A 12,034-nucleotide genomic window follows, 5' to 3' on the forward strand; every position below is an offset into this window, starting at 1 on the left:
AACACATTAGGTCAGCCTGTACGGTTTTGTGCCCTACGTGTCCCGTGTCCCTTCATGTTTCCACTTCACTGACACATCGGAAACGATGGACCTAGGGATGTTTAGCAGTGGAAATCTCTCGTACAGATGAATGACACAAATGACGCCCTATCATCTGACCACGTTCAAAGTCTTTAAGCTCCATGGAGCGCCCCATTCTGCTCTCTCACGATGTATAATGACTACTGAGGTCGCTGGTATGGAGTGTCTGGCAGTAAATGGCAATGTAACTAACATGAAAAACGTATGCTTTTGGGGGTGTCTGGATACTTTTGATCACATAGTGTAAGAACGCGACAGTCCATCTCTTTTTTTTTTGTTGCTCACTGCGTCTGCAGCGCGCCAAGAGGCCAGGAAGTACCATAAAATTCGGCGAGATCTTGTGAAAGCGAAGGAGTATCGTAATTCTTTATATTGGTCTGCAGAATGGTTTTTACAAAGGGGAGCGTCTATTGCACAATAAATTGCAGCAACAACGGAAGGAGACACCACGTTTGTCTTTCTTAGTTTTCCTAACAACTCTAGAAGGTGTGAACCGCTACATTACACGACAGTATATTAACGATTTTCTTGTAACCTAACTGAAGGATGTCGTGCTCTTCAAGAAGAAAAAATCGCTAATGAACAGCAGAAGACCTGACCTTTTGCTAAAAGGCATCGTATAGCTACTCAAAAACGCGACGTTCTCTTTACCACGCTTGGAAAGAACATAAGAAACGTGTATGGAAAGCAGTACCTTCGTTGTTTACCAAAGCAATAAGATGCCACAACTGTAGCTGAAGGAAAAATCACACAGATGTGATAATAACAGAACAAAGGCGATAAAACTGTTTCCCAACACAGAAGAAACGAATTCCACAATTGTTGCTGCGTCAGCGCTGCTAACGACAAGAATTCTCAACACATTCGCTTTTGAAGCGAAAGTAATCATATTTACAAAAATATTTATGTATTAGAACGTCTTGTGAAGTGTAAGGCTGTGCGAAATATGAGGCTCCCTACAAAGTTGTTATGTGTCAAAGAAAGTGCCTGTCAGCATAAGAATAGACAACAAAAGAAATATATTCCTCTCATGCATGAAATATTTGTTTATACTTTGTTTTCAGCAGAGAAAGCTGCGATTATACACATATTCGAAAGTATTTCTTCATTATTAAGTTGGAGCTTACGTCACTGAATCACGGAGATGCAGCTGTTTTTACATTATTTCATGATCATTCACATCTCTTGATAATTTACTAATACTTGAAACGTAAAAATGTAATAACAATTTCGCTGCTTAACTAGAAAAATAATTAGAAACAACATTTAATTTTACCTCTGCTTTCTCGTCGCTTGGGGCAGTAGTGTAGAACCAGCTGTCACACAGTAACAATCTTCACAGCAGTGATATCGCGACTCTGTATGTGTGACATGAAAGAATGGAAACCTCAAAGTAGTTAAAGAAATTAAAGAAGTGGAAGAAAAAGAAATGAAAAGACAATCGGTCTTTTAATCTGGCACATTGTAAATTTCTTCCAATTTTGCAGCTTTTTGTATAAATACTTTGTTAATAAATATCGCTACTCATTGCTTTGTGACTGCTATCTTCAGTTCACCTTGGTTTGTAGCGTAGGCCTACTGAGATCTCTTCATGGACAGGTTTTCATCCGGTGTTCTAGTTCTGATTCAGAATTCAATAAACAAGAGACAGTGAAGTAACTAGAACTAAAAGAAAGAAAAAGAAAAATCTTGCTCTCAAACTGACATTTTGTACATTTTTTTCCAATTTTTAACTTTTTACATAACTACATTATTAATAAATTCCGCCCTACTGCCTTGTGACCCCCGTTGGTTTCATAGTCTGCAGGCACTGAAATTACAGTCTTCTGGCAAGCACAGTGTCATCAGTTTCGGCTCCTTCTCTTCCACCATATTGTGTAAGAAAAATGATGCAACTAATATAACTGCTGCAAGATTTACTTTCACTCCGAGTCCTAAACTCAAACAGGGAAATTGTCATTTTACTGCTCCAGGCATACTTTCAATTGCTGATCTGGTTTTCTTGTGGCACGATTATAGATTCACTCAGTCGCCCTTTTCTCACGAAGTACCGGCTTTAACAAATACCTGCAACGCTGGTAGCCAGTCTCCCAGAAGTATGACTTCCGGAATTTCTCCTGTTTCCAGCTGAGCATCTATGCGTGAATTTCCGAAAATGTTGCTGTCATGGGCAGATCTGGCCAGTTAGCCATAATATTTAAACATCGCAGCTTAGCATCTGAGACCGCTTGTATGTTTAAAGAAAACCACCCTCGACGATTTGTAAGTCATTCATTATTTTCGCCACCAGGTGATTTGATGGGGTTACGAGCGCAATCAGTAGCGCCTAAAACGCCAGGAAAATCCGAAATTTGATAAAAATCAGTCTGGTTGTTCCTAAGATCATTTTCATCAACTGGTATTTCGATAAATTCATTTTTCAATGAGGCAGTGAAGGCCAATACCTTCCAGACAACTCTGCAGGCTCCATCTACATCTACTTTAAAGAGATGACCAACCACTATTTGAAATGTTCCTGTCGCGTAAAATCTTAAGGTTAACAGCAACACGCAAATTGCAGTCAGTCAGTTCCGGTTTCTTTTGGTTGGTTCCATCAGACAGTCTCTGAGCCTTAGTTCCAACTGCTCTACAGTACTTTTCTCCAAATGATACCTCAGCTTAAATGACTTGTGTTATTTAACTCAAAGAGTAGGTCTGCCTTGTCATGGGAACTTCAGGGAGCTCGTTGGATCTCATCGTCATCATTCTCTGTGGACGCATCTGAATACTCAGATGTCTGTAAAACAAACGAAAGGAAACAGCGTAATTCACATTGGCTATGGTTGTTGCACACAGAATTCTGCCTAACAATGGTCCAGAATGCTCGCAAAATGGAGAGTATGGTACGATTTCAATGGTATGGATGTCATGGTAATATTGTTATAATTATCTTTCGACCAATAGAATAGAGGAAGTAGTAATAATTGGAAAAAAATTCCGAGAATTGGTGTGGGTTCGAACATGTTATCAGTACTGAAGTCTACAACGCAACCATCGAAACAAATTATGGGAACAGGATACGAATTGCGGTATATAGAATAAACTGTCCCCACTAATATCTACACATACATATATTTCGACAATTATCATACATGTGCACACAGTACAAGGTATAAGAACACACTCCTCCACCCCTCTCCCCACCCCCCAACAGTATGGAGTACCACATGTGAGTCTTGAGGGAAGACCATGTGGAAATCGATGCTGTTAGTGGTCGTACGAGCTGGTAGACACATGACCGGGTATCTCCACCCTGACCGGGGCGGGGTGCAGTGGCGGAGCGATGGGAGGCAGGTCCACCTCAAAGTTGTTGAGCCAGCGAGGACGGACGATACGGCTGCCAGCCCAAGAGCAGGCAGGTTGAACGGCAGATGGCGGGGCATAGGTGTGGCAAGCCTGGATGCTAATCGAGCCGTCCAGCAAGATGAAGGTGTGAATTGTTGTCAGGTCGCACTCACGACGGAGGGTGACGCTTTGCACAAGACTGACGTTTAACAGGTCATTGAGTGGTGGGGCCATGGTGTCTGTGAGTAGAATGAGAACTCGGTCATCAAGAATGACGATTGAAATGTCGTCTACGTGATGTGGGGGTGAGCAAGGAGAATTTTGTGCACAATAATGCCCATCGTTAGTCTGCAAATGAGGCAAAACTGGAACATGTCATGATTGATAGTGGCCGTGTGCGTTTTGCATAAATGGCGGCATTGCACACGGCACAACAGTAACTGTTGTTGTGGCCAGTTGAGAGTCAAAGTATGTTTGCGAATGTAGATCGCCTTGAACATTATACGATCAATCAGTAGGTACACAGTTCGAATCTTTATCCACTTCACACTTCACATGTTGGCAAGCACAGTCCAGTGACACGAAACCTGAGTCCATTGATTGAGTTAATGGTGTAGCACTCGACCATTGTAGAACAACAAAGTTTGAGGTTAACGTGGTTGGAGATCGTGAACCACTATGGAGTAATAGAGAGCTGGTCGTTGGCAATGGATTGAAGGGCCCCAGCGGTCGTAGTTGGGCTTCCAAATCTTTGAACAAAGTGTTGAGTGAGGTGGCCATGGCGGCATATGCATACCCTGTTGATTTAAAACACCCAGTGCGGAAGTCACAGAAGACATAGAAACTTTGGGGTCACCAGTATGGGAACAGGATACGAATAGCGGTATAGGGAATAAACTGTCCACACTAATATCTGCACATACATATATTTCGACAATTATCATACACGTGTACACAGTACAAGGTATAATAACAGACTGAATTAACATGGCAGCTCGGATGAGAGACCTGGGTAGCATTCATCTCACGCCCTGGGTCCCAAAGATTGTTGTTGTCTATGATCAATATGACCCATCGAAGCCACAAAATGAAAGATGGTAACGTGGTAGTTTATTTCGATACACCTGCATATGTTCTATTGATCAACAAATGTGAAATTGTCATAGTAGTTTAAGGATGTGTTCAGAAGTTAAAAATTTAATACGAATTGCATAGTTACTGCTACTCAAGCCAAGAGAGAATATATATGAGACGTTGATTCGTTATTGGCTGCTGTCAAAAAATTTCCATACTTAAGTGGTCACTGCAAATATTTCGAATTTTCCATTCTTACTCTCCTGCTAGTGTCTATAAAATGCCCTTGAACTAACTGCATAAATTATTTAGAGCTGTTATGAGACTGATTATTATGAACACACGGTGGCCGGTAATTTCCTAAACCTAATGTTTCAGATCGAAAAAAAAAAAAAAAAAAAAAAAAAAATAGTTCGAGCATTTTTTTTTTTCAATTGATATCTGCTAAGAACAAAAGCGATGAATTATAATGCCACTATACTATAAACACGATTAGAGATTAACCTGGCTCTTAACCACGAATTTTCGCCAGTCAAATAAGATCGACTTCACAGCGTTATGTTTTGGGATTAACGTTTATACAGTGCAGATTTCCAGATTAAGCTTGATCTGAGATCATTTTCTATCTTAATATAAGGTTATATACTTTATACAATTAGCACTTAAGTCTATCGTAATTTCGCTCCAGTTTGTAGAATTTCACTTCCAGACCTTATGAATATGTTAAATCTCCCTTTCAAGGAACTATTCAGTGGAAACATGGTTCATACTTCATACATATAAAAGCACGCCATGTTCCAGATGTTACCATAGTCGAACTGATGCAGCGATATGGGTAGCTATTGATGAAGTGTTTAGAGAGGTCCAAGAGATATTCGTCTTGTGATTTTTGACGAAATATGTGTATAAGATCTACTTGTTGTAATTGTTTTGATTTACTGACATATTTGCAGGTATTGAATCCACAGAAATACCATTTGGTTGCGAATTAAAGGCAAAACCATTTCAAAGAATGTTGGAAAGACAGCTTTATTAGACGAGGAAGAACACAGCAGTTTGTTCTCATTCAGTAGCCTTGTTAAGGTCTGGCTTCCCATTGACATCTTTTGATCTGAGATGTACTATCAAAGCCTACGTTGACTGCACTGGTAAAACTATTCCTCGTTTTAACAACAATTTTCCTGGAACAGAGTGGGCGTAATTCTTTTTGAAATGATACAATAAAGTGCTGTCAGCAAGGCTTGCTAAAATATTATTTATTCTAGAGCTGCCCAGTTAGACCCAAATTTGCTTACAATATATGGAACTTTGATGAAACAAATCTTGTAGATGACCCTGTAGCTAAGAAAGTCATCACAGGGAGAGGCACGAAGTACCTACCCTGAGCAAATAAGCAATGCTTCTACAGCAAACACTTCCGTTATGGAATGTGGAAATGCAGAGGGTACATTAACACTCTTGTATGTTAATTAGAAGGCAGAAAGAATTTGGAACATTTGGACAGAGAATGGCTCCAATGGCTGCCATCTTAACAGAAGCAAATCTGGTTGGTTCAACCATTAAATCTTTGAAGATTGATTTACCTTTCTGGTTTTACCTATATTAAAGAAGCAGGTGGGGGCTAAGGTACTGATTGGCGACTCTGTGTGAGGAATTTGATATTAAATTTAATGTACTGCTACCAAATGCATCTTACTTACTTCAGCCTCTTGATATTGCATGTGTCCAACCAATGAAAGGCTAGTGGAGACAAATAGTGGATGAATGGAAGCAGATTACATCAGGAAGTCTCTGCACATCAATTCCCAAGGATGAATTTCCAGAACTAATAAAGAAACTGATGGATTCCCTATGCAGAAGGAAAAACAATCTTATTTCTGGCTTCCAAAAGCAGCAATATTCCCTCTTAAACGGTATAAGATCCTGGAAAGTTTGCCCAAGTGCCTAATGAATGATCTCTCACTAAAAAATTAGTGGGAAAGACTTTTTTGAGGAATTAGAAAAGAAAAGTAAATACACTACTTGCCATTGGCAGATAAAGAGGTGTAAGAGACTGGAGGTATCTCTGGTAAGAGCATATTTTCCAATGATGTCATGAACTGTCAGCCATCTACCTCAAGATGTGGAGGAAAAATATATATCGTAACATGTAGAGAGTAGAAGTAGTGAGAGTGAACAGGAACATATTCAGCACGCAGAGTCAAAGACAGTATGATAGGTTTATGGAGGGAAGACGATGTCTCACATTCTGAAGAAAATTAAGAGGCTACAAGAAATCATTTAGAACAAGAGTTGAGAGACAATGATTATGTGCTAGTTGTGTATTTAGGAAAAGTTTGTCCCAGGAAAGTGACAAGATCTACAGAGAAAGGTGCCCTTGTTAGTGTTATGCAGAAATCTCAGCTGGCCAAAGGATGTGGATGAAATTAACTATGGAAGAGAAGATAAGCTTAGAAAAAATGATTGTCCAAAACTAATTTCTAAGAGGGGTATATTTGCACTGCCAGAATACTCTACATACAGTTCTTAGTTTAAGCCTTGTGTCACTAAAAAACATTATTTTGAACATCTGGCTAGTAAGAAAAAATCAGAATACACATTACTGTACTTATTCAACTCCACAGAAAACATACCTATGAAATTACTTAGTGTCAGAAGTGATTTTATATTTTTTATTATGAGAAACATAGCTTGTCACAATTTCACCCCAATTGTCCAGGTGAAACTGTTACAGAAAAACTGGAGTCTGTTGCTAATAGTATTTGATCAACTTATAAATGAAACTCTCTGCTTCAAGAGAGTATACTTTTTTTAATTAATATGAAAATATTTATTGCTAATAATAAAAAAATTCTTACAAATTGTCACAATTTCACCTCAGCTTATGGTGACAGCTTTCCCAGAAAATTCATTGACAACAGGACAAACGATATATACCAGTATGGCCTGGTTTATGCATGTTCATGAAACGATGCTTAAATGCGTCCTACATTTGAATTAGACAATGCTAATGACAACATCAGTTTCTCTGAGAAAGACTTTCATTTTAAAAGTTCACATGGTGAATGTGGTGTATCTGAGGGAATTCATTTGGTCAAGAGTACTTGCACATCCACCAAATGTCTGTCTGGTTTCATGTTTCCATAGTCACTGAAAATTTGAACGTGCATACCTTTGCCCCACCTGTGTCAGATAATGTGCACATATCTGGATTAGTCCTGTAGTTTGACTGCAGGTAGACCTACCTATCGGTACCAGTATTTACAATTGTTTTTCACTCTAGATGTGTCAATAGAATGTTATCAATAGTGGTACTGGCATTTACAATTGTTTTTCAGTCTAGATCAGTCTATAGAAATGTTATCTATAGGAACACTGCTGGTTTTCATAGCTCTTGTTGTAAATTGTATGAGGACAAGTAAGATTACATGAAATCACAAAGGAGTTAAGTACTGCTGTTGAACTGATACCATATGCCCTAAGGATCTAAATTAAAATGTTCACTAAGTAATATATCATTTTGTGTTCAACGTTAAAAATCTTAATAAATTTTCTAGCCATTCATAAATATCAGTAACTCAAAATTGCCAGTTTGAGTCCAATGTATCATGATTATTTCTATGAACTTGGCATAGATTTCTGCTTGTACAGCACTTCTTAGTATATGTGGAAAATCCAGCTTCATCTTCACTTTGCAGCAGTGGCGGCTGCTGTGTAAGAGCACATGAACACACTAACTTTTGACATCTTGTGAATTTACTGGTTATTTTTCTTTTAATTCTGCTAAATGTGATGTAGGTGGAGTAATGTGAAATACATAATACTAAATCTACTGCCCTGTGCTACATATTGCTCCTCTAGACTTGGTGAAACTTGGCATGAAGGTTACAAGCACACCTTCACTCGTGCACATTTTAAGGAACTCCTGCATGTGCGCAACTGGCTTGATGTAATTACCTTATAGGCAAAATATGTACAGATCTGATAAACAATGTGGACCGTTGTCAGTGTGCACTTGCCACTCAAACTACACACCTCCATGGTAGCTCAGCATGTTTGGTCAGAGAGCTGGCTGGCCTCTGTAAAAAAGAAAACTGAGTGAAGGGTGAAGGGATCAGCAACAAATTTGAACGGATGTTATGTGATGTCTGCTGTGACCAGCTTTTTAAAAAATGCAGCAGACTTTTATCTTTGTTCTCTTGACATAAATTCTGCTAGGTGGTAGCATGCTCCAAAGATATGTGAATTCATTCACTATGTAGTAATATTAGATATTGACACACTTCGCATTTGTTGAGCAAGTGACATAATTTTCGACAAATAAGCCTCCATATTTTTCTCAGAAGCCAATCATACATTCATTAAGCATTGTAACAGCCCAATATAACTAGATAAATTCTTATCTTCAAATGCAGATTGTAAATTTTTCCATGCTTCTTTAGCAGTCGTTGCTCCACGAAGTTTTGGATACGCAGATGAATTTACAGATGAACATAATTTTGACAATTCTTTCTGTACATTCTTCTCATCTTCGTCAGTGCCAGCAATTGCGCCCCATAGTCCCTCATGTTTCAGATATATTTCCATCGTGAATTTCCAGTCGTCGTAGTTTGTCATAGCAGTCAACTTGTCAAAATTAAACAGTGATTGTCCACCCAAAACCATCTTGAATACATTCAGATAGTTAAACAAATAAATCTTGAAAGTTTTTCTGCAAAAAGAAATACGATAGCAACAAGTTACCACACATGAAAATTATGTAACCTTGATTTATCAGTTTATTTCTTTGGTATGGAAAGTTCACTAATCTCTCCTGGGCCCATAACCTATTAGATATTGTCTCTAATTAGTCCTCTGTGAGATTATAAAGTTGACCTTTTAATCAAATACACAATACACCATATAGCCAGTATCACACATTTTTAGAGACTATTTATTCAGTGATGTTACATAACGAAGATCAAAGAGAAAACATAAACTACCGTACATATAACACATCAAAGAGTAAAATATGATTGTTCCCAACAAGTAAAATTGAATCAGACATCAGTATATGTTATAGTTATACTGATATAAAAGCCTATTTTGTGGGATTCTGAAAGAGATACAGTACATTATGTTTTGGATTTTGTCATAGAGTAATCCACTGAGGCACAGAGAACCATAAAACATATCTTCATGCTTCAGACATCTGTTGATCTTTTGGTAAGTCAGGTTTATCTGTACTGTAGGGCCACATTGTATGTACCTCTGAACATGCATGAAAAGCTGTCTCACTGGTTTCTCTGATATTCACTTAAATGTGGGGGTCAAAGATGGTGTGCGTTTGGCCCTTATGGCTCTCAGCACCTCATTTGCCTTTTAGTCAAGTGACCTTGTTGATAGATAGTACTACTTGAATTTAATCATTTCTGCAAACGGCAGTTTGTGTTTGGAGTTGATTGTCTACTGTGCAGCAATCTGCTTTCCTGCGGAGTATCAACATGGACTCTGTTGAGGCTGTATTAAGTGCTAACAGAAAAGAAAATTACCAGGAAAAGTTATCCGCAAAGAAACTAGTGTATTCCAGACCAGATCCGTTGTCTGAGAAAGTGACAAAATCAAATAAGAGTGACTACAAGCAAACATTTAACAAAGAAGTTTATAATAAGCATAAGTTGTTGTGTGGGTGCAACATGCCTCATTTTCAGCCCAGAAGTTATTTCATTAACACTTTGAGGACCGACACCCTAGACACACTCTTGGTCCAATGGACCGGACATTTTTACCATTTTTTGAAATGCCACTGGCACGTTTCTATTTAAGATATCTTGAAACAGAAAACATATTATGAAAGAACGGTCCTTGAGGTATATTTTAAACATTTACTTTAATTATATTGGTTGATGACAAAAGTAATAACAACAAACATAAAATGTATGATTTCAGTTTCAGAAAAAATGCAATTTTTTAGTTTTGTGTAAATTCACAGGTAATTAGCTTCAGTGTGGAAGATTTTGAAGCATTCTGGAATCCAGAGTGGTACATTGTAGTCTGGACACCACCAACTGGTTTCCTTCCAACCTGTTTTGCCACATTTTCTTGTTTTTTTGTTTCTTCCGAGCAAACTTTACACACTCTAGTTGGACACTCTTTCTTCTCAGTGACTGGAATTTTTTCTGCAAAGTGTCGTCCTAGAAGTCTGTTGCTGTGAGTTTCACTAGGAACATTGTCTAGTGCCAAATTTGTACCTTTGTGAATCAGTCCTTCATCAATTTGTCATAGAAAAGTGGAAAAATGGCAGCTCTTTCTTTGAGCAGGAGTCCTGGTTTCCCGGTATAAGACAAATGCATTTGTTGCAGCTGTTATAAGCATGTGGAAGAACAATTTCTTCCACCACTTCATCTGTTTCCTCCTAAATGCATAGTAAGAAATCATTTGATCACTCCTATCAACCCCTGTTTTGTAAATATTATAGTCAAGAATGGCATCTGGGTTTGATTTTACTTTGATACCTTCCTTTGTATGAACAGACGTGTCAGAGATGGTAATTTCGTGCACAGTGGACAGGAATAATACATCTCTTGTGTCTTTCCACTTCAAACAAAGCTGATGATTTCTCCTCATTGACATAGACTCAACCCTTTTCAGTTTTTTGGAAACAATTTCGTTTGGTAGCTCTTTCCAGTTAGTCATGCATGTACCTACTGCTTTCATTTTATGTTGCCACAGAAAATCGAATACTGCTGGTGAACTATAAAATCTGTAAACAGTGTGGCCTTTTCCCAGGTAATCTGCTAGCAACCTCTCAAATAATGGTAGTATGGAGTTGTCTTGTGTTCCTTTCCCAGCATATACCTCCAATCTAAGAACATAACCAGTTTTGGAATTGCACACAATAAACATCTTGGTTCCATACTTGTCAGGTTTATTTTTTATGTAAACCCGAAATACAATTCTTCCATGAAAACCACACATGCCTTCATCAATAGTGAGGTTTTCTGATGGGTAAAATGTTTTTTGTGATTCTAATAAGAAATGATCCAGGATTGGCCTGATTTTATGCGTGGGGCAATGTTCAGATTGACTTTTTAGAATGTAAGTTGAATTGTCATTCAAATGCAGGTTTGATAATATTGCCTTGAATCTGTTTCTGGCCATAACAGAACCAGTGAAAAGGGTTGAAATAAAACTGTTGGTAGACCAGTAATCTGTTGGTTTTGGTTTTTTCAAAAGAGACATGTGTTTAAATATGCCAAAAAAACAAATACATTTCGTGCAGCTTTCCTCCCATCACGAATTACAAAAGCTGTGAGGTTTTCCCCTGAAGCTGCTTTGAGTTTGTCATAAACAGACTTTTCATATCTGTTTGTTTTGGATTTTATGTGTTTCATTATGGAATTGGGGAAAAGAGGAGTGGAATTCTCTTGAACAGCTGCCATTACTCCACTTTTCTCTACAAATTGTGGCACAGTAGGCTGATTGTCAGCAAATTTCCAGCCTAATTCGGCATCAGTGTGTTTTTTCCATGAAATTTGTTGCCTCTTTGTTGGAGGTACAGACAGCTGTGTTGCAG

The 12,034-nt window shown here is 38.3% G+C and overlaps 1 protein-coding gene across 1 annotated transcript; it reads right to left on the bottom strand.

Moving 5' to 3' along the window:
• Window positions 1-10,428: 10,428 nt before the first annotated feature.
• On the bottom strand, window positions 10,429-11,619 carry LOC126474716 (piggyBac transposable element-derived protein 4-like). Its single transcript, XM_050102194.1, has 2 exons — window positions 10,761-11,619; window positions 10,429-10,709 (listed from the first exon to the last, which is right to left on the bottom strand). Exons 1-2 carry the CDS (start codon window positions 11,617-11,619, stop codon window positions 10,429-10,431), a joined length of 1,140 nt encoding a protein of 379 aa, XP_049958151.1.
• Window positions 11,620-12,034: the final 415 nt, after the last annotated feature.

The sequence above is a fragment of the Schistocerca serialis genome, chromosome 4, assembly GCF_023864345.2.
Source record: "Schistocerca serialis cubense isolate TAMUIC-IGC-003099 chromosome 4, iqSchSeri2.2, whole genome shotgun sequence".
NCBI classification, from domain to species: domain Eukaryota; kingdom Metazoa; phylum Arthropoda; class Insecta; order Orthoptera; family Acrididae; genus Schistocerca; species Schistocerca serialis.

Excerpts from the sequence above, each read along its gene's own strand:
- LOC126474716 (XM_050102194.1), bottom strand. The coding sequence starts at position 11,619 with ATGGCCAGAAACAGATTCAAGGCAATATTATCAAACCTGCATTTGAAT. Across the intron at positions 10,710-10,760 it reads TCCTGCTCAAAGAAAGAGCT|GTACAAATTTGGCACTAGAC; the intron begins GCCATTTTTCCA and ends TGATTCACAAAG.